The sequence below is a fragment of the Astatotilapia calliptera genome, chromosome 22, assembly GCF_964374335.1.
Source record: "Astatotilapia calliptera chromosome 22, fAstCal68.1, whole genome shotgun sequence".
NCBI lineage: Eukaryota > Metazoa > Chordata > Actinopteri > Cichliformes > Cichlidae > Astatotilapia > Astatotilapia calliptera.
The window spans coordinates 30,009,516-30,032,318 of record NC_137442.1 but is presented as its reverse complement, the minus strand read 5'-3'; the positions used below and the strand labels follow the sequence as shown (position 1 = coordinate 30,032,318).

The following is a 22,803-nucleotide window of genomic DNA, read 5'->3' as shown; positions in this document are numbered from 1 at the left end:
AAAGAAAGAAAGAAAGAAAGACAGTGCTCAAAACAACAGTAAAACTGCTGAGCGTCATGGCAGATGCTCAACACAGACAGCCCATTAAAAATCTAGTAGTGTTATTTGTGGTTACAGGGAAATAAGGGGAACATCAATTTCTTATATCAAAGTTCCACTTTTGGGTTTCCAAGAAGAGGCATCGCTGGCAACCACTCATAAGTGACACTGAGAAAGAACAATAGAGCTCTACCATTTGTGCTGCACAAACATGAACAAACAATGACAATAAAGACATTAAACAAATGGATAATGGCGCTAAGAAAATTATTTGGATTAACCAGCTCCTGGGTTTTTGGTTATTATCTGCTTAAAACAAAAACAAACAAAGAAAAAAAGAAAAACGGAACAAAAAGAAATGTTTTATTCATGTTTTTTTACTCAGTGAATTCTCTACTCATTTTGTTGTCACGCTTATTTTGCTCCTCTGCTCTCTGTTTCACCTTGTGTCTCACTGCTCCGCCCCCTGTGTAAAGTCTCTCCTCCACGCACTCGGAACACAGCCAATCAGAGGAGAAGGCAAAGCATAACAACTTGTTACACAACTGGAAACCGAGTGTAAATACTAGAATCAAATCCTTACATAACCACCAAAGAAAACCAAAAGAAACATACCCCGAATCTTTCTCTTTGTTTTTAAAACAAAACCCTGTATAGTAGAGTCCAGACAGAAGACAAGGACTGATCACTAGACTAAGCTGTGAGCGACCGATCTAGTCTTAGGTAGGAAATTCTCACCTAAGATTCCCAGTCTTTGAGAATGGATCGATGCATTCATCTCTAGAAAGGATTCGATGAGAGAAAAGCTTCTTTTCAGGATCCAGGAAGCCTATAAAGAAAAGCAAAAAAATGCAGATTTAAATTATTATTATTTTTTTAATCTATGCAACTGTAACCACTTCTTCAACACAACAGTGGATATTTTTCTTAAACTGACAAGCTTTTCTTGACCTTCTCTTTGGTCTTCCTGAATGCAATCAATCCAAGTTTCCCAGGGATTTTTACTGAAATAAAATGTCTATCAAGAAACGTGGACAGTAATGTACAGTGACTAAACAGGACAGCCACTGTACAGGCTGCGAAACCACAGCAAAAGCTGTCAATGGCAGGAGCGCTGATCTCAAACATGTTGAATCACTGCATCAGGGTCAGCAGTAAAATCCAATTCAAAATGCATTAAACATTCATCATATGGAGGCAGAACAGTACTAGAGTGAGACTGCCCCTACCATTTATTGCCTGATGAAAGTTTGCACCCAGAATACTAAAAACAAGCTGCTTAGACACACTAACATATCAATATAACGTTACTGAATCAGAAAGCTGTAAAATATTTTCATTTAGAAAGAAAGCAACATCAGGATTACTTTGAGCAGCCAAGCGCTGTGCAAAGTAAATATCTGCAAACTTGGCAAGAAACCTGCTAACATCTGAGACATTACATGGGTTTAGTAAGCGTTTTAAAGTTTAAGTACAACTGCAGCTTGCAGATAGATAAGTGATCCAACAAAACATCAGCAAGAACACAAAGTATGAGCAGACACTCCCCTCTTATGGACACAAACGGGTAGTACAAGGTGAAAAGTTTCCCAAAGTGTCAAAATGCAAAAAGTGAAAGTGTAAGGTGATTTAATACATATCCGAACTTTAAAGTGGAAAGGTGCTGCAACATGTAAAACAATACGCTCCTTACCAGCAATGGTGTGTGCATAAAGGCGGCTCCCAAATGTGAAGACATGCAGCTCATAGAGCTTGGCGATTTTCTCCAAGAACTCCTTGCAGTGTGGGCGAAGTCGTGTGTGAAGCATAGGCTCTCCTCGGCCAAGCTGGAAGTGGAAAATGCCCTGAAGGACACAACAAGAGATTAAGAAAACGTCAGAAAGAAGCTGCAGGGTTGGGTATCAGGATGCACTATTAAAGACATTATCATTGCCGACAAACTGAAAACCCCTTGATCTTGTTTTTAATGGGAAAACAAGGACTTGTGAAATACATGGGCAGGCTCAGCAGCTTAGTGTGTGTTTGTGTGTGTAGCTACATTACAGACTGATTTATGATTCTTTTATTTGCGCTACTTTTAGAGATCATTTTAGCATTTATCAATATCCTATAGCAGTGTCTTGTTGCTACAGCGGAGGCTGTTCAACAAAAGCTACATTGTACGAGTGTTTCAAAATAGCACTTTGCTAGAAATCAAAAGACGTGGTAGAATAAAAACCCTGCTGACAGTGATAGTTGTATGAGGGGAGACCAATACCTTGTTGGACATCCGTTGGCAGTGCTGTTCAGTGGTGTGAATCAGCGTCTGGTCCAGGTCTACCATTAGGACCAGCTTTTTGTTGCGGTGCAGTCTCTGCTGGTCCTCTCTGCCCAGCTGTTCTGCTTGCTGTTGGGAGCGATTGAAGGTAATGAGTGGAAAATTAGAAAAACGTTTGCACACTCTAGGTTGTGTTTTTGTACAGCACAGGTGCAAGAGATATTAGAGAGAGATATTTTCAAGGTTTATGGTTAAGAATTTTTTGTTTAAGTTTGTGTGAAATTGTTAGTTAAGTGCTTGATAGAAACTTAACGAACAGTAGCTGCGTCCAGGTCATTTGTTTATGCTCTCATTTAAAATAAAATTCTCTCTGCTTTTAAAGCTATGGCCTGTATATAAAAGATGGACACAGATCCCATTGTTAAGTGTGAGAATGAACAACATGAGCGTTAACAACATCAAAGAAGGAAAGATGTCAGGCTTATTTTAGAGAAGCAATTGTTGCTGTGAGAAGACCATTTCCAAACAATCTGAGGTTCCTGGTTCTGAAGCCACAAGGATTATTCCCAAGACAAAATATTAAAGGTAAATCTTCCCAGGAGTGGATGTTCCACCAAATTCAGCCCAAAGTCAGACTGCACATCCTCAGAGAGAGAATGTAAACAAACAAATTACTCTACAAGCCTCAGATAGCATACTAAAGTTTGTTACAGTATAAGAAGACTGGAGAAGTGTAGCATTTTTCTGCCAGAAGAAAACTTTGTCTCTCTACAAATAATACATTTGCAAAGTTGCATATGAACAAGCCACTGGAAATGTGTGAACAAAGGCCAAATTGCACAAAGCCACGTCTGGTGAAAACCAAATCAACACCTCATTCCAGCTGTCGAGCACAGTGGTGGAGGTGTGAAGGTTTGAGCTTGTTTTGCAACCACAGTCCCGGGCTCCTTGTAGTCCCCAAGTCGACTATTAAGTACTCTCTATGCCAAAGTACTGTAGAGTCAAATATAAGGTCATCTATTAAAAAGCTAAAGCTTGGCAGAAACGTTGTTAAATAGCAGGACAAAGATCCCAAGCAGCAAATCTACAAAAGAATAGCTGAAAAAGAAAAGAATCAAGATGCTGCAGGAGTTGAACCTTTCCTGCAAACCTCAATGAACTGAAGCAACATTGTAAAGCGTCAGTTCTTCCATAACAACTGTGTTCTATATTATTAGCAATTACTTCAAGTTATTACTGTTAGGACTGGTTTGATAGCCTACTGAATCGCAGGGTGCACTTAAGAGTTTCACAGGACAGCACAGAAGTCTGTAAAAACTTTATCACATTACTTTATTTCATGTTTACTGCACATTTACTCTGATTTAGGTCGAAATGAATTAGCTCAATGTCAAAGCAGCTATTACAGGCCTTTTTCAGTAGTACCTACTCAGTTCAGCTTGGCTCTTTTTATGGTTTTTCATTAGGTGGTAGTACTACCTAATGGTACCAGTACTCGGGTGGGATTCCAAGTGATCTGAGGCAAATTGAAAATGTGACATCAACAGACTGTATGCAAGCGAGTGACACCCAGCAACAAGGGAAATGGCTACAGAAGAACACAACACTGTGACCCCCCCCACACACATACACACACCACATAGCAGCAGATATACCTTGGCATCATTGTTGTTGTGTTTGTGTCGCATTCAAATGACATCACAGGACTTTCTGCCGTTGCTATAACGACTGCACCTGCATTAGATCTTACTCAATTGTGATGGAAAACGACTGAAACAGAGTTGCGTTGAGTCAAGCCGAGTAAGTACTAGCGGAATAGCGCTCTTGGTAAGACCAGTCAAGAACTTGCAAATGCGTGGTCACCTACATTTAACTGATTAATCAATCATAAAAATGCAAGTCATATTTACCGGAATTAGGACTACTCGACTTTTGCAATAAAAAAAACAAAAACAAAACAAAAACAAACACACACGCGTAAGGTTTATCTGGCCTGCCAGTCCAGTCCTCCACGTAGCTTCATCATATGACTCACCTCAGAGCTCACCATCAGCTCAGGGACACTATGCACCATGGAGACTGTTGCTGTGGAGATGGGAGTTTGCTGGTTCCCATTTGTGCTCTGGAGCCTGAGAAAGAAAAACAGAGTGGGCGTCACACATTTTTTGTATCTCTCAGGTCCTTGAACATATTGCGCCGGGAATAAAAAGAGAGCTTTGAAAAACATGCAGATTTGAAACTGCTCCACTTGACAGCCGCTATGTTTGCAGTGAGCACAGAATACACCTCACTTACAAAGTGATGGTGAGCATTTCAAGCTACTTCAGGAATATGTTAACATGACATCCAAAAGTAACACCTGCTGAGGCAATTCTGTGCCACATCATGTAAACTCTGTCTTCAATATTGATACCTTCAGAAAAAGAGCCAGACTTTTACTTCACAACAACAACAACAACAACAGCAGCAGCAGCAGCAGCAATTATAGTAAAACACAGACTGTGGGTCTATGTAAAAATCATTTGGTGTGTTTTGGAGTTTTATTAATAGCTTCAAATGCTCTTGCTTTACCAAAGTGATACAAAGAAAAACTGCAGAGTGCGAGTGCTTGATTTGGGACCAGAGCTGCAGCTCTGCACTCTGTATATGATCTCTGGCACCATCTGATGGCAATAAATGAATCAGGTTATATCGCAAGCACTACATTCAGTCAGTGTTTAATTTCAGTAAAAGTATGAGCTTCAAAGTTATGAGGTTCCAAAAGTATTCTCTAACTGAACCACGACTACAACTGGTGCCTGCATGGCACTGTCAGCATGAACTTTTTACCATTTATACAGGACTGTTTCCCAGCAAACAGGCTGCTTGAGTTGAGAGACCACAAGTAACTTAGACATTAAATATAACTGGTTAATGCCGCGTATGTAACCTTAGCCTTTTTGTATCAAAAATATAAATGTCTCTACATTATTAGAGAGAGAACTCCAATAATGAGAAGATTATATGAGCTAGCACTTAGAGACAGTGGGAAGAAAGAACTCACATCTAATAGAAAGATACTTCTGGCACAGCCAGGCTCAGTGAGGGGTGGACATTGGCTGCAACCAAATTCTTCAGAGGTGGGGCAGAAGAGAAGTATATATATTAAAATTACTGGTAACAGCCAGCGTTACCCCTCAGCCTCCGAGAAGGAACACCTATGGTATCAATTTTAAAAGCCTACGAGCCTCGAGTTATCACATTTGTATAACATTTAACCTTTGACTTTGAGATTTATACTCATTTTAACTTTAATGGCTGAGGGGTAAAAAATGGTTTGAAAAGCTCCTGAGAACCTTTTTGCATCTTGCAAAGGGTTTGACTCTAACTGAAAGTCAACCAGTAGATTGTTGTTTGAGCTAACTAGCTGTAGCAACCTTTCAAAAATCAAATCAAATCAATTGAGTAGATTATGTATATAAACAACAATAATGTGCTTTTTAAGTATCTTGAGGTAAGTGTTGTAGATGAGCTTTGCCCCACAGATCAAACACTTGTATATTAGGTTAAACTGGTGATTCTAAATTGGCCACAGAGGTAAATCTAAGTGTGAATGAATGTCTGTCTCTCTGGATTAGTGATAGTGATAGACTGGCATCTATCACTCCTATGACAGGCTGGACAGGCTCCAAGAAAACAGACAGAGAAAACAAAAGAAAGACATACTGCCTTTACCCAAAGCACAAGGACAGAAAATAAGGCTTTATAAGACATAGGTTCTATGGAGCTTCCATACATAGATGGTGTTGAACAAGTGGAAAAACAAAGTCTGGACTCTCTAGATCTACAAATGCCTCCCTACTAAAACATCCTCTGTAATCACATTTTAAAAACAATGATATCACATAGTTCAAATGCTTAGCTAAGTTTAAGTTCATTCATACAATTGAGTAAATGTAATATCAAAGATATTATCATCATATTATTTTGGTTTACATTTAATCATGTTTGTACATTTAAAGCCTACCAATAATGGCATTTTGCTTGGTTTTTGTCTTTGAAAACAGCGTTGGGTAAACGTCACAGCTATCTTTTTTTAAAGAAAACATGTTTTTAATTTTTTGACCAATGTTTTCAGAATAGTTTTCATTTACTCATTTTGCTAGGTTTTGTTCACTTTCCCCCCCTTTTCTTCTGCCACCAGCATGTGAAATGATGCAACCGTGACATCCATCCCAAATGAGTGGTTTGCTGTTCCATTTTAGTTTGTTTTATTGTTTATAGATATATCTATGTAATAAAAAGGGGTAAGTTGTAGTTCTTGGGGGGAAATGCATGAGCAGATCAGAAAAACACAAAGATTTAAGTTAAAGACAAACAAACAAAAAAAGAAAGAAAGAGATAAAGCATGTATTTACTGAGTTAGATCTTGACCACATTCGGCACATAAGCCCTTCATGACAATGGGATGGCTGCATTCTTCTATTCTGGCTATGGTGCCCCTGCAAAAAGGAAAAAAAAAACAGGAAAATAATTAAAGACCCAGTTTACTTGCTTGCAAACTGAAGCCTGAGACTGTGCACAGATTCTCATTAACTGTAGCATGCAAGTATATAAAGAAACATATAAAGAAAGGTATTAGTTAGGTGTTTTATTTTATTTAGCTGTAATAATAAGACGCTGTAAAAGTACTATAAATAGCTAGCAGTAGATTAAGCAGGGAGCAAGAGTTTACAAAGAGTACCTGAAAGCAGCACGGCCCTTTCCTAACAGCAAATAACAACTATATCAGCTTTGAATGTGTATCAATATCAAAAGGTGTCGAATTTAAATGTAAAGATTTCAAAAACAGAACATTTCTTTTAAATCTGATATATAATTCGCATAAAAAGTGATGCTAATACATAATAAAGCACAAAAAGACCGGTCAAACCATTTAAAACGAACTTCAAAATCTCCTCTTTTGGTAATTAACTGCTATTAACGCGTATTAATTCTCCCGTTACTGTGAATTAATACGCGTTAAAGTATATATATATACGGCTGGTTCAAGCTCACGAGGATAACGGCTGCCTCCAGGGTCACTCTTCTACCTGTCAATCTGCACTGCTTGTATACAATTTTGTGCACGCGATAGTGGCTGCGTCAAGGCAAACAGCACAGCACGAGCGCATCTACCACGTGGTCGTGCCTTCAAAACAAAAGTGCGGAGCTTTGGGAATTCAATCATTACTGTACGTTAATAAAATTAACTAAAATTCTGATTTAGCAAATACAATTGTTTTCTAACTTTCTCTTCCACTACAATCACAACTCCTGAAAAAGCTCGATAAAACAACATTTATAAAACACGATGCTTTTATTTTGAAAGTCCCCCGACGAAACGCCAGCTTGTTTATTTTGCGGTACTTGACTCTGGTCGGAGCAAACGCTTCACTGTGTTGCTTTGAGCGTGGCTAGCAAACAAGCTAACGTCAGGTTAACAGCGTTAGCTCGTTAGCTAGCTTAGGTACAATGAGCGTGAAGACAGCTGCAACAAAACGGAGCTGACACAAACAGGGAACAGGTCAGCTAACATTAACGAGCTATAGCAAGCAGGGTGACTCACCCAGGAGATATGACTTCTCCAAGTTGACTGCATAACTCCTTCACTATTCCAGCACGGTCCGATTTCACCTTCTTCTCTGGCAGCCTGGCACCATCAGTCCCCTTCTCCTGAGGTATGGGTGCACACAGTGCTAGCACGGAGTCCACGTTAACAAGAGAGCCGGCTTTGACTTTCCACTCTATAAGCCGGACAGGGAGAGCCCCAGCTGGCCAGCAGATATCCGCCACCTGCACCATGGGGCCCTCTGCAGCTGCACCATCGCCGCCACCACCAAAATCTGCAGGAGGATCCTCCATCTGCCCCGCACTCTCCAAAAACAAAATCTCCTTACTTTTGAAAAGCTGACAACTTAAAAGGTATCCACTCGACTTCGCAAACCCCCGTGTATCATTAAAACGTGCGAACCGTCAACATCGAGGAGAATTAAAACAAATGTGCTGCAGATTTAAACACAGCAGCTCCACAGTCCCAGCTACGTTCGCTCTTCCCGCCCGTAAACAGGAAAGCGCAACACTGCAGCGACACGGGTCGCTACAGTATCCGGTATACAGCAAGCCACTCGCGAAAAACACCAGAGAACTTCTATCGTCTCCGAGAACGCCCACTCTTTGGATCTCTATTTTCTTAGAGGGCGCTCGCGAGGTAGTCCTGAATGAATACATCCCTGTGGACGTGAAGCCCCCAAATGTAAATTCCGTCGAGGATTTTATGCTGGGGACTTTATCGTGTGTTTTATAGGTGAATGTGAGGCAAAATATTTTACGGGGTTCGATTGTAGTTAAAATGCGTTTTTTGTGACAGCGCAATAATAAGACACTTTACGGCATCTGCCATTTTGATTTGGGGCATAAAGCTAGTGAATCCTAAATTGACCAATCAACTTGCAGGTTTGGTTTTAGGAAAATCCGATTCTCTTTTTTTAAGATAAAGGAAATGATGTAACTGTTGTTATGTTTTAGGTCGTAAAAATTATAGGTATGCAGAAAATAATGACAATAGTAATTTGTGGGTTTTTGTCTAGAAGCAGGTTTTACCCGTTTAGGTCCTTTTCACTTGTGATCATCGAGGACGAGCTCGCCGGCGCCCTCTGCAGTGCCGCTGGCTAATCTACAGTCAGTTTGTGTACAGTGGGATTATTAGGAAATGAAACTACTTCCCTAGATTATCTCTGAACGCAGTTTCTATTTAGGTTTCAAAATAAAACGACTCGTGCCTCTTTGTGACGCTTTTCACAATGTTGCCGTAAACTTTTAAAGTCACCAATGTGGTTATTCTAAGTGCTCCTTATTATAGATATCACCTATATAGCGCTTACATATTGTGTTAAAATCCGTGCAACCGTGAAAGATCATTATTTATGTTTTCCCTTTTTCTTTAAAGCTGCTGAACCCGCACAGACATGGTGTTACCTGACGCAACGTGATGTAACATATAAGTAACACTACACAAGTGTCTCATGGGGTTTTTTTGCAATAAGAGCACGATATTTACAAATACAGTAATGTTTTAAGGTGTAAGTGAAGGAGGTTGTTATAAGTTTAAGAAAGCCTTAGGTTTGATTGTATAGGTTATACCGGCCCTCGAGGTATGTTAATATTTAACTTTCCAGGCTGAAGATGGGACTGAAGGAAGTCAGCAGGGGATATAGATGATGACCTTACAGGACAAGGACGTACCTCGCACTGTTCTAGCTACTCAATGACGAAGAACTTAAGCACCTCCTTCCAGAGTGTTCCTTACAACTAACCGAGATGTTTCACTGCCCGATTTCTTTTTCACGCAGGTGTGAAAACGCCTTTCTTCTTATAGTTCACAATAAAAGCCATAGAAATAGTCTTGAAATACCAGCGATAAAACATAGCTTACACAAGTAGCTTCCGTTAACGTTTGGTTTTTAAAAATGATTTTATACTATGTTCTACAAATTATGAAATAGACATCATTTTCTTATTAAATGTATAAACGTTGTTGTGGGGTTAATGAAATAGAATCTTTTTTTTTCATTGAGGCAAAATTAGTAATTTAAAGGAACTCATGAAATTCCTGAAATTATATTTTAAATAAAATTATGTATATTGCACACCACGGGGCTTCTGTTACCTAACCTAGGTCACTGTCAGTAGGTGGATGCAGTAGGTCGTTGGATGGACTTAGCACTATTGTGGTTAAAGTTCTACAATCTATTTCCATCAATAAATAGACCTATTTGCTAAAGACAGGTTCTAGTTATTAACACAACGTGTGATGTTAAATTAAGTTTTCCTTTGCACATTTCTTAATTTTAGAAACACACACACACACACACACACACACACAGTGGAGGGAAGTATCTGCATTACACAGGAAGTTTCCCGATGATCCACATATTACATCCACCATGACTCGTCTCCCATATCATTGGCACTGTATCAGTGCAAAAGAGACAACGATAGTGCAAAGGTGGCCGAGGTGGTGGGAGCCAATCATAATTCAGATACACACATGTCCAGTGTTGGTAGGAACCAAAATTTCTGTGAGGTAGGGGGACCTTTGTGTGTCTTCAAGCAGGAGGTACGGGTGTGGTTTTAGGACGGATCTAATGAGTTAGATTTTTTTTTCTAAAAGAATCACATCAGATAAGAAAAATGTGACTATTTTCAGTTATCTCAATAATAAATAAGTAAGAAATCTTTTCACTTGTAGTTTTTATTTGCACGGCCGAACGAGCTGTCAAAAAATAAACGGAAACTACAGTATGTGGGAGGGTACCATCTCGCATTGCGTTACCCTTTGGTTAAACATAAAGGGAACCAGTGTGCTGTTAGCAGTTTATGAAGGGGAAAGGTAAAGCGTTTACTGGTGGCTGCTGACACGGAATATTAATACGTCTCTTGGAGCGGGTCTGTTTTAATAACTCGGAAACATGATAGCGGAGAACTGTAAAGTGGTAAATAAATCGTATTTACTACACATTATTAACCCAATTCTCTCCAATTAGCAAGTTAATTGCTAGCCAGCTGCAATTGTTCCCGGTGTGTTGGCGTTTGTGTATATTATCTGAAGTTTAAACTAAATGCCAAGGCCGTGTTTCAAAACCATACTGCTACCTAGAGTGTTTTAAAGCTGGTTTTGACATGAGGTAAGAACACATTCAACACTGTTTCCAGCCATGATGTGAGTAGGAGAATGAGACTGCATGAGTGGATCGTGCGCGCTGGAACACTTGGGAGGATGGGGGTTGCTCAGGTCCCTGACCCCGCTGCCATGTGTGAATTCATTTATCAGCACTGGAAACATTTTGTCCCTCAAAAGCAAACTGCCAAGAACAACAAAGTCACAGTATAGCTGCTCACGTTCGCCTTGAACCAGACGTTCTCGCTTCCCGTCCCTCGCGCGCACGTTTTCTTGTTGTTCCTCAGAACACAGCGTCTGTCCTCTGGGCCCACACTTTACTTCGTGCCCTAAACCTCTTTACCTAACTCGGGGGGTTGGTTAATGTTCACTTAACCTGTGCAAACACAGAGTTCAGATGTGTCAGATGGAAGTGGCGCTGTAGTTCACTCATACACTGCTTTGTTTTTCTTCAGTTGACGTTATGTCTGCATCAACTGGCTCTCCTCCGAAGAGCTCCGCTTCCTGGATCTTCATCCCTCCCAGCAAGGCGATCTTTCAGTTCACTCAGGTAGCAGACAGCTGAGGACTGTAGATGAGCTTCAGGCTATGCTCAAGTCTGCATGCAATGAGACTGTATGTGTGTGTTTTAAATCTTGCAGAGATGCTAAGCGCAGAGGCTTGTTATGGAAGATGCTCGTTGGCCTCTCTGTTGGCGTTCCTGTGGCGGTGAGCATCAAGTATGCCGTATCGCAGCCCAGACAGAGGAGACAGATGAGGATTGTGATTGAAGGGTTTGGCCGCTTCTGCAGGTTTGTATGAATGTCATTATCAGCATCATGAGATTCTAACACGTGTTCAGTCTGAGGCTGTGAAATGGTCTCTAAATGGTGACTTCTTATCTATTAAACTTGCACATTAGATTTGTATATCTAATAGTGTTCTCTAAGTATTGTCAGGAACATTAGCTAAAGTAGGTCATTTTTTTCATGAATGGATGAAAGCAAAAGAAACAAAAATATCCTGACAACATTTCCTTTTATGGAAAGCGATAATTTTATCCCTCTTATAAGGTTGTAAATTCCATCTCATTACTTTTAGTTTTTGGGTTACACCACAAGACTGAGAGCAGGGTGGAGACGGGCAGGAGCAGATGTGTGGCCAAAGTCAATGTATTCATTAAGCCAAAATGGCTTCTGTTTTGCCTCATTTATTATTCCACCAAGAGGTTACGTTTTTACTGTCCGTGTCATTCATTCTGTCTGTAAACATAACAGCCCAAAAAGTTAAGACTGAACTCTGATGAAACTTTGGGGGTGTAGAGTGGGGTCATGTTAGCTTTGCATCCACTAAGCTATTCAAGGTCAGCTTCATTGGTCAAAACCTGACAAAAAGCCTGATGGAAACTTAGAAACTGTTATTCTTGCTAGTGTGGTGTGTTTTATCAAGATGTATAAAATCTACTTTATAAAGACTGAAAGTATCAAAGTTGTTATATTGATGTGAAGCTCAAAGGCCCCATAGAGCTGTTTGAAACGGTGTTTCTTACTGCCATTGTTTGTATTGACAAACATATCGGCATATAGGAAATGATTTATTGGCATTCTAAGTACCTCTTAACTTTGGACATCTGATCTCTTCTTAAAGGTCAAATGAGGTATAAATATTATAAAAATCTGTTATCCTTTAAACTTTGCTTAAACTTCAGTTGCTTTTGTTTGTATTGGCAACATTTAGGAAGTGATATGGGTATATGACGAGTCTAACTATCACTCTGCATTTAAATATTGACCTTTGACCTCACTTTTACGTTTCACATCTGCCTTTTTTCAAGTTGACCCCAGAATGTGTTTCATCCTTAAATAAGGCATTGCCAAGAGAAAGAGAGCTACCTAACTCAAGGGACGAACTAGTGTTGTCTATGCATAACAGACAACTTTATGTTACTGGCAGCCTGTTGCTGTGTAGTGTGTCCTTAAAGATTTGAGGAAACTGAATGCTGTGAGAAGGTCATGTCCTTAAAGAAGACCTGAGACCGCATCTGTGAGCTACATCGGGCCCTTCAGTTGGTGCATCTGTTCTCTGAAGCCTCCTCAGAAGTGGTCTCAGTGGAAGGATGGCCAAATTACACAAGAACTCAACTGAAAATGCATCAAGTCTGATGAATCTAGTCCTCACTGGACTGTATGGAGGATCTTGGGAGACAGACTACAACAGTATGACTGTAAAACATGGTGGAAGCTCTGTCATGTTTTGGGGCTGCATTTCAGCTAGTGGGGTTGGGGATCTTTTTAAAAGTTATGGATTGTACATGTAGAAAAGTGCCATCTGATTTTGGAAACCACTGTGGGAAGAGTCAAATTGTTTATGGCCTCATTTTCAGCACAATGATCCCAAACACAGTGCCGTAAAATACCTGGACAGTGTTCTGTTGTGTGTTTATTCCATCAGTCATGGATCGGCCCCCCCAGAGCCTAGACCTCAGCTTTCTTAAAGCATTAAAGCAATGTGGGAACATCCTGATACAGAACAGTAGCCAACATTCAAAGAAGAGCTTTGACTGTCCTTCAAGAAACCTGCAGAACTAGTCCCAAAGACTACTTGAAGAAACTGCAAGAAAGTTGACGTACAAGAGTTCAGGCTGTGTGGAAGAATAAAGCTGGCTGTGTTAAATGTTGAGGTTCAAGCTTGTTACAATTATACAAACTCTGTTTTTTCCTTCTTTGCTGTATTTACATGTATGTTTGCACGTTTCAATAAATCGCTGCTCCCCTTCCCGAGTTTCTTAGCATCACTTCCGCGCAGCGCTGTCTGTGCCTAGAAGCCATTAGCACTGGGCTTAATTGACCCATTCTTACCAATCAGAAGATCGATGCATTGATCCCTGATTTTTCCAGTCCATGTGCTGAGATGTCCTTGAGCAAGATATTGAACCCCAGTGTATCCGTGCAAGTGCATGCTTAGATAAAAGTGACATCTTTGAGTTTTCAACCGAGTAGAAATGCAGAACACACTTTTACCAAATGCTGCTAATAGGAAATCCAATCGTAGATGTTTTCTCTCTATTTTATAAGCTGCAGATATCTTTGAGCTGATGCTAGATTATTTAAGTTGATTTCCAGATCCCCTTCCTCACACAACCCTTAACGGATCAGTATGTACTTCCAGCGTGGAACCAGAAATCTCATGCAAATGCTTAAACCGTTACACCGCAGAACCATTGGTGCTGCTTAAATGAAATTAACAAGATAATATGTATGAAAACATGAGGGCAGAGAATGACTCTGCTGTATTGCAGCAGCCTATGTGTGTGGAGCCTAGTAGTAAATGAAGAGCACATGATTTTTATTACACTAGTGCTGTGTCACTGTATTTGAAGTACACTTTTGCTTTATTCTAACTTGCTGGAAGTGTAACAATTTGCCTTTCTCGGATCAGTTCAGACAGACTACATTTTTAAGAACATTTTGCAATCCTCACTTTTTTTCTCACTAATCTTTATTATAGAAAAACGATCTTCTTACCGCTGATCGTGTTAGGAATCGTCATCACATGCTAGCAACTCTGTTTATTTGTAAGTCAGACCTTTCAGTTCCAGTAATCATCAGATATGTGTGTGTCCTCAGATCTCTCTCTGTGGGACTCTTCATTTCCGCTGACTACTGGTGGACCACCAACGTGCTGCTTCATGGAATAGATGAGGTCAGTTTATTTTTAGAGTGGATTGACCCACTCTAAGCTTTGGCTGAAGCTCTGACAGACCAAGGATTTCTTCATGACACCTAATGCCAGGGTCAGTGTGTCGTTGCCAAGCCTGCAGACGTCTGTGTCCCGCTGCATGGATATGCTTCCCCAGATATCACTGACCCACTGAACAGTGGTACAGACAGCAAAATGTTCTTCAGATCCTTTTATGTCTGTCACATGTGCTCAGGGTGAACCTGCTCTCTCTGTGAAAAGTGCAAGGAATCAGTGGTGGAGCTGCCAATTCTGGTATTCTGTGGCATATGTCAGTCTCCGTGGTGCCAGGGAGTGAGCGCAGGGCCCACTGGAGGATGTCGACCCCTCAGGCCACCCTTATGAACCCATACAAGGTTCCCATGGCAATGACTTCAGCTTCCAGGCCCCTCTTCTGTGAAACCAGCTCCTAGTCTAGATTCTGGAGACAGACACCCTCCCTACTTTCAAGATCAGGTTTAAAACTTTTGATAAAGCTTATAGTTAAACCTGGATCAGGTGACCCTGAATCCTCCCTTAGTTATGCTGCAATACTTTCAGACTACTGCGGGCTTGTCATGGTGCACTCAGCATTTCTTCTTCACTGTGTTTATACCCCACTCTGCATTTCCACAGTGTGTGTTTTGTCCTGTCCTCCTGTTTGTTTTTGGGTTTTTCCTTCCCAGTGTCCCCAAGTGCTTAATCAAAAGGGGGTGTTTTTTCTGTATTGTTTTAGGGTCTTTACCTGACAGTATAAATGCACCTTGAGGTTGCTGTTACTGTCATTTGGTGCGTTTATAATAAAAATGTAATTAAATAAAGTCTGTTTCTAATTGTTTCTGTCCTGTTGGAGGTCATTTTGTAGCTCTGGGCCTTCTATGGTCCTCTCCAGCTCTCCTAGAGTAACTGCCTTTCTCCTAGAATCTCCTCTGTGCTCTTGACAGGTTTGCAAACAAACCTTCTGGCAATGGGACTTATTGATGTTCCATGCTGGAGGTTTTGAACTACCTTTGCAGCCTCTGTAGGGTCCAGGTATCGCCCCAGCAGTGACACTGACACTAGCTAAATGCAAAAGTAGTCAAAAAACAGAAAAGATGAGGAGCTAAAAATGTCAGTGGCCACTTATAAAGCCATTCCTGGTTTGGGGGCTGTCTCATTGTTGCCCCTCTAATGCACCTGTTTTTAATTTCATTAACACCACCTTCTGCTGCTTGACTGGCCACATCAACATCCCAGAAGCTTCACTGAATTGATGCTATTCTCTCATTAAAATGTGCCCCTTTCATTTTTAGAGTACATGTACATTATTTTCTCCCTTCAGTCACTTTATTACATGTGGGGTCCAAGCTTCATGTGAACTAGAAGGAACTAGTTAGCATTGATTTTTAGCACTGATGGCGTTAATGCTTTCTGTACGTGTATCTTCCTGTTAGAGCAATCCATCCTACGTGACTGAGATGTCAGCTTGCCACCAGAGGGCAGCAGAGTCCATCGTGGAAGGAGCCATAAAGAATGGAGGCCTGTACATTAAGCTTGGCCAAGGCCTGTGTGCCTTCAATCACCTGCTACCCCCTGAGTACATCCACACCCTGCAAGTACTAGAAGACAAAGCTCTAAACAGGAGGTACAAAGAGGTGAGCAGTGCAGCACAAGCAAAGCACAGGACTCGTGAAAGAGGACTGAGTGACACTGGTCAGGATGTGTCTGTCTTTAACAGGTGGACGCTCTCTTTGAAGAAGACTTCAACAAGACCCCTGATAAGCTTTTTAAAGCATTCGACTATGAGCCCATCGCTGCTGCCAGCTTAGCTCAGGTTCATAAAGCCCTGCTGTTTGATGGGACTCCGGTCGCTGTGAAGGTGAGCTGCTGAAATCACTGGTCAAGTTACTTGAAAAAAGTAATCAGTAACTAGTTACTGATACTTCCCCAAAAAAGTAATCCCGTTACTTTACTGATTACTTATTTTCAAAAGTAATTAATTACTTAGTTACTTTTTAAAAACACGATTTACAACCTGAAGAGGTGATAAAGTGATAGATCTTTCAGCCCAATTCTACTTTTTCTACATAATCCATCATACAAAATGTAATCAAATGGAAAAGTCTCTTTTTAAAACTTGTTTTATTAGTTTTAATCTTTTAACTTTATGCATCAAGCAAATATTAAATTATATGCAACATTCTCTGACTTGAATAAATTAGTTTAACATTTAAACCTATTTTCTGCACATTCCTGCGCATAAAATAAAATATTTTTTGTGTTTACACTCAGTCTTTCAAATAGATGCAAGTAAAACACAGCAGAAAATAAATAAAATCAAAGACTCAGCAGTCCTGTTGCTCTATTTTCACCTGCAAAGCAGGAGTTGGGTAGGCGGAGGTTTATCCTGGTGCAGGTGTGCCGCGGTCAGTTGAAGAATCCGCGAGTTTCTCTGTGAGTTTCCCATTAGTCATTGCGCACTCGGTGCTTGTTGGAAGTTTAGGGGTTTTTTCGCTGTAAAAAGAAGTTTTCTTCCCACGCACGACGGACACTAATGTTTTTGTCACTTTTTATGGAATCAAACTCAAAGTAAGGTCAGTGCTTCCACGCTTTAAACGCTGCATGCTCATACTCTCTCCCACAATCAATATATGATCCATTGTTGATCTGCACACAGCTGTTGTCACCAACGGCGCACTTGCTTACCTCACTGTCATGAGACATTCTCGCAAAAAAATCACGGTTTTAGTAACGCAGTGACGCAGCGTTCCTACAGGAAAGTAACGGTAATCTAATTACCGATTTTGCAATAGTAATCCCTTACTTTACTCGTTACTTGAAAAAAAGTAATCAGATTACTGTAACGTGTTACAAGTAACGCGGTACTGCCCATCTCTGCTGTTAACATTTTAAATGACCTCACTATAGCAGTGAAGCATGAGCCTCATGAAACAATGATTCAGTTATATCTGAGGTTTTATTTTTGGTTATGGGAAAGTTTGGTCCTGACTTTTAATAGTTTCTCGTCGTGTTTCACACAGGTGCAGTTCATTGACCTCAGGGATCGCTTTGATGGAGATATCCGAACATTGGAGATCCTGCTGGATATTATTAAGTTCATGCACCCCAGTTTTGGGTTCCGATGGGTCCTTAAGGTCAGAAAGTGTCTGTATGACTTGACCGATTCACTCGATGTTCTAAACCCAGGGTGTCCAACTTCAGGCCTCGAGGACCGGTGTCCTGCAGGTTTTAGATGTGCCCTTGATCCAACACAGCTGATTTAAATGGCTAAATTACCTCCTCAACATCTCTTGAAGTTCTCCAGAGGCCTGTTAATAAACTCATTTGAGTCAGGATGATATCTAAAACCCGCAGAACACTGGCCCTTGAGGCCTGGAGTTCACCACAGTTTTCTGTTTAGAAAACTTCAGAAGTTACAGAGTTTTATTGTAATTTGTGTAGGACTTGAAGGGAACACTGGCTCAGGAGCTGGACTTTGAGAATGAGGCCAGGAACTCTGAGAGGTGCGCAGAGGAGCTGAAACACTTTAAATTTGTGGTTGTACCTAAAGTCTTCTGGGAGCAAACCAGCAAGGTGAAGTTGCTGTCAGTGGTACATAGTAGTGCTGGGCGATATGGAAAAAATATTTATCACGATAGGAATTATTTTATACGACGATAACGATATATATCACAATGTACCACCTGACCTGTGGTCATCTGGAAAGTACGCAGTCTGTAAACAGCGAGCGCAGAGGGTGCAGTCTTTGTTAATGAAACGGATGGTTACGCTCATGTAGGGCTGCGTATCTCTGCTCGTCACCGTCCAGGCCAGTCGTCAAGGCATAATGCACAACACTGCAAACATCCTTCTCTACTTCGGGCCGGCATGCGTCATAAGCGAGGCAACTCGACTTTATTGAAGTGCTTACGACCGGACACAACGTACCTCGGATCAAGGACTTTGACGAGGTCACGAAAGCTGTCCTTCTCAACTACATAAACAGGGGCCATGCCTTTACAAATGTAACGCGAGATGGCTCCTGTGATTTGTTTATGGCGCTGGTACGTTTTCTCATAAGGGCCTTGTGTGAAAGACTGCTGTATCTTCGGCTGGCTATAGTTTTTCTTTTCCCAACTTGCTCCCATCGTTCCACAACTTGGTTTAGCTTGAATTTTCTAGATTCTTGAGTATTCCTTTTCGTGGACCTTCTGTAGGTGATAGAAGAGATTTGTTGTGTTGCCATCGGGTGCAGGAATAGTTTTGTAGCATAGCTTGCTTCTGCTCCGTGTTGGTGCTGTTGAACCCAAAATGTAACCAAATCACAGACGTACCCCCTCTTTTCGGTCAAAGTGCTTCTTCCTGGGCTGCCTGTGTAGCTGTCTCTGTCTGTTGCATGTCGGGGCATGAAACTGCAACATGTCGCACGTCCATCGTTTTGAGTTACCGTAAAGCATGTCACAAATCCGGGTGCATGTAAAGCAGCACCATGACGCAAAACCACAAGACGGAGTTTCTTTGCGAAAAATATCATTTTTTTTATACTTTATTTTCTCTTGCATAAAGTTAAGAGTATGTATAGTGAGAAGACAACACTAATATATTTGCCACAGGCTATTTAATGTTATATTTTATGTAATAATTTATAAAATTATGATAGAAACGACAGAAGACAAATGGCATGATAGACACTTTTCTATCGTCCACACGATATATATCGTCATATCGCCCAGCACTAGTACAGAATAAGTGCACAATAATACTGCTCGACTTCCATCAGCGTCCTCTTTATTTTTTCTCTCCAATACTCAGAGAGTGCTGACAGCAGAGTTTTGCAACGGCTGTAAAATCAACAGCGTGGAAGAAATAAAACGTCAAGGACTGAGTCTGAAAGATGTAAGCTGACGATACTCTAAATCCTCGAGTCACTCACCTCTTCTCACCCTCAACCAGTTGTGGCAGGTGGTTGCCCCTCCCTGAGCCTGATTGTGCTGGAGGTTTCTTCCTGTTAAAATACATTTTTCCTTCCCACTGCCGCCAAGTGCTTGTTATTGTTGGGTCTGTGCAACATAAACCACTTTGAGGCAACAGTTTTTGTGATTTGGTGCTATATAAAATAAATGTAGCTTTATTTTTCAGACTGCAGATAAACTGATCAGAACATTTGCTGAGCAGATATTCTACACGGGTTTTATCCATGCAGACCCTCACCCCGGGAATGGTAGGTACATCACATGGACTGTAGAGCACGGAGCCACTGGTGTTGTTACTCTGCATTTTTAAACCTCAGCATTAGTCTTTTGGTTTCCTCCATGTTGTTGTTGTTGTTCTTTTTAATGACCCAAAAAGGCTCATAATTTGGAATGAGGGTACATTTTAAACCCAACACTGGCTACCTTGTAAGGACAATCTTTACCTTATAGAAGTGATTCAAGAAAGTCCTGTGATTTCACTCATTAAAACTGAAGCACAAACTTCCTGGATGCTCTGTTCCACATAACAGGACATGTTGTTTGTCAGTTAATTCCATTAAAATCTACGAAAGGCATCAACACAGCTGACAAAGAAGCCAGACACCTGTAAGCCTTAGAAAAATCCAAATGAGAAAAGTCACACACTTGAGTGTTTATTAAGAAACTTGTTTATAGCAGGGTTGTTAAATCAGTGGCTATGTGGGAAGTTTAATTCTTTAAAATTCTGAGATTTTTTGTTTTTACTTTATTTTTTTTACAGTAACGTTCATAAACAAGTTCAAGTTGTTTACTCATGCTAAAAAAAAACATATACATATCATATGAAATGACATGAGTTAGTAACAGAGGTTCTAAAGAGAAGAAGTCACTCAAATTTGGATCATGTGTTGCAGTTCTCGTGAGGCGAGGTCCTGACAACAAGGCGGAGCTGGTGCTGTTGGACCACGGCTTGTACGAATACCTCAGCCAGCAGTAAGAAACTGATGAGTCGGCATGAGATACTCTCAGGTTTTTCTTCAGCTATCTGCTTTAACTCTGACCTTTGAACTTAGAGATCGAGAGGCCCTCTGTAAACTTTGGAGGTCCATAGTCCTCAGGGACGAGGCAGAAATGAAGCAGCAGTCCAGCGCCCTCGGGGTCAAAGGTCAGGACGCTTGACTTAAACGCCATGTTAACTTTGTTATGAACAAATGTGGGGATTAAAATCAAACACGAGGGCTCGTCGTCCTCTGCAGAGTACTTCCTCTTCTGCGAGATGCTGCTGCAGCAACCAATCAACATGCACAAGTTGGGTCTGTCCAACATCCTGAGCAAGGAGGAGACGGCCTACATGCGTGAGATGGCCGTCCACCGCTTCGAGAGCATCATGCAGGTGCTGAAGTCGATGCCTCGGCCCATGCTGCTGGTGTTCAGGAACATCAACACGGTGCGGAGCATCAACATCAGACTGGGGGCGCCGGTGGACCGCTACTTTGTCATGGCCAAGAGGTAAACACCCTAACACAACATCTCAGGGGTCAGGGCCATTAAGGATGAGATCAGATTGTGTAAAGCAATATTTCTTTTGGGAATGTCAGTCGGTACTTAGCTTTAAATTAGTGGGTATGCTGCGTGTTGCCCCTGTGTGGATACAGCTGCAAGCATCAGCTAATGAGTGTGCACACCACAGTTTCACCCGTATACGTCACTTCTGACTCCAAAAATCATCAGCCAAAAACCCTAATGCACAGACACCAGTAGGTGATGGCTTATGACTCTGTCCATCTGTTATCTACAGTCTGTTTAAAACACCTGATGCCTGGAAGTATTCAAACAATAAAGAGCGTAATGAGTCAATGTCTGCTGGGCAGTTAGTGTGAACCCTGAGTAAGCAGAACCCAAAGTGAGCCCCACACACACTCAAAGAAAACCAGGCCTCAGGATCGATACGTTTGTCCTTATTTGGTTTTTTTGAGACGCTTTGAACTTTATTCTGTGCTTATCAAAGAAAAATGTCCCCACACGGTTGGTCAAAAAGCACTATGGATTTCTAGTTCAGGACCTTGCATTAATAACTTAAAGGCACGTGACCTCTATAGGACAAAGTTTTGTGAAGAAATAAAAACCGATCAATGCACTGCATTGAACTCCATCGCACACTGTTGAAGTTCACACTTCCACAGTCAGCTCATTTTCCAGCATGAAAGTTATAATAGAAATTTTCCCAGAGCGCAAAGTTGTTTGAGCAAAAATGCAGAATTTTAAACCTGACGCTGATGTTAGGGCTGAATTACATGTTTATTTTTAAATGTAATTTTGTGTCTCGGTGACCATTAAAGTTGATTAAAACAATACTTTAAAATATCTGCCTCAAGAAGTGCTGTGAGTGATAATCTTTTGTGAAGCCTCCACATCTCCAGCAGAATGTCGTAAAGGTTTGCAGATCTTGTGCATGTCTCTTTTTCTCATCAACAGCGCCGTGCGAGGCTGGGGGAAGATTCAGGCTGAGAAGGTCGGCGTCCTCCCCCAGCTTTGGCTCTTCCGCTGGGGGAGGACTGCATGGGAGAGCGCCAAGTTTGAAGTTGCTCTGAGGTGTGCAATAATTAAAGAAATTATATGTTCTGTGATTGGAGCCACTGAGCTGATTAGATTACTTTTACAGATCAGAGATGGCAGTGATGAGCCTGACACGTGCGGTCCTGGCGCTGCTCCAGTACTTGGGCCTCCTATCGCTGGACTCCGACTTGTACGAGTACCTGAAATAGCGCGCAAGCGTCTCACTACAAAGGATTCATTCCAAGCACAAGTGAACACAGCTCATCAGTGAGCCTTTTGCTGCTCAAGCAGCTCCGAGTGCTGGTGGTTTACGTTGCTGCTCGACCGTGAGCAACGTTCCCACCAAACCACCTTCAGGGTCTGCTGGGGGAGAATGTGCTCCACTGCAGGACTGGAAGCATCCGTTCCAGGGCGAGAGGAGCAACACCACCAATGGGACTTTTAAGTAATTAAATCTTATTTATTTTAAGAGTAATTTTGGGAAACCAAATCCAATGAGGTTTTTAACCTGCAGGTTTTTTAATGAAGCAGACATTTTCTCAGTTATTCTGTCAGACAGTATTTTGTCCAGTACCACCTGACTGTTTAAATTATGAGAACATGGTAATAAAACACGAAGAAATCAC

At 41.2% G+C, this 22,803-nt stretch overlaps 2 protein-coding genes across 9 annotated transcripts in view; one reads left to right on the top strand and one right to left on the bottom strand.

Annotated features, from left to right (window-relative positions):
* The window catches only part of ctdp1 (CTD (carboxy-terminal domain, RNA polymerase II, polypeptide A) phosphatase, subunit 1), a 94,007-nt gene extending 85,828 nt beyond the window's left edge, over positions 1-8,179 (bottom strand). For all 6 annotated transcript variants that reach the window (XR_013904739.1, XM_026155959.2, XM_026155960.2 and 3 more), the window contains exons 1-6: positions 7,884-8,179; positions 6,694-6,777; positions 4,332-4,425; positions 2,297-2,425; positions 1,733-1,883; positions 778-868 (exon numbers count right to left, since the gene is read on the bottom strand). Coding sequence is in view for 5 of the 6 variants with exons in the window: in XM_026155959.2 (XP_026011744.2) it covers positions 778-868; positions 1,733-1,883; positions 2,297-2,425; positions 4,332-4,425; positions 6,694-6,777; positions 7,884-8,179 (845 nt within the window). In the remaining variant the exon portion in view is untranslated. The remainder of the gene's footprint in view (positions 1-777; positions 869-1,732; positions 1,884-2,296; positions 2,426-4,331; positions 4,426-6,693; positions 6,778-7,883) is intronic.
* On the top strand, positions 8,121-22,802 carry adck5 (aarF domain containing kinase 5). Of its 3 annotated transcripts, none has more exons than XM_080296393.1 (15): positions 8,121-8,239; positions 11,450-11,544; positions 11,636-11,785; positions 14,600-14,675; positions 16,124-16,324; positions 16,408-16,548; positions 17,711-17,824; positions 18,132-18,263; positions 19,482-19,565; positions 19,809-19,890; positions 20,536-20,614; positions 20,695-20,786; positions 20,878-21,130; positions 22,097-22,213; positions 22,284-22,802. In XM_080296393.1, exons 3-15 carry the CDS (start codon positions 11,667-11,669, stop codon positions 22,384-22,386), a joined length of 1,593 nt encoding a protein of 530 aa, XP_080152519.1. In that variant the 5' UTR covers positions 8,121-8,239; positions 11,450-11,544; positions 11,636-11,666; the 3' UTR covers positions 22,387-22,802. The 3 variants fall into 3 exon arrangements, with proteins under 3 accessions (XP_080152519.1, XP_026011749.2, XP_080152518.1); XM_026155964.2 differs by lacking the exon at positions 8,121-8,239 and adding an exon at positions 10,641-10,809; XM_080296392.1 differs by lacking the exon at positions 8,121-8,239 and adding an exon at positions 10,683-10,706.
* Position 22,803: the final 1 nt, after the last annotated feature.

Coding starts and splice junctions, on each gene's coding strand:
- adck5 (XM_026155964.2), top strand. CDS start 10,786: ATGATAGCGGAGAACTGTAAAGTG. Junction 19,566..19,808: donor AAGGACTGAGTCTGAAAGAT/GTAAGCTGACGA, acceptor TTTATTTTTCAG/ACTGCAGATAAACTGATCAG. Junction 21,131..22,096: donor TACTTTGTCATGGCCAAGAG/GTAAACACCCTA, acceptor TCTCATCAACAG/CGCCGTGCGAGGCTGGGGGA.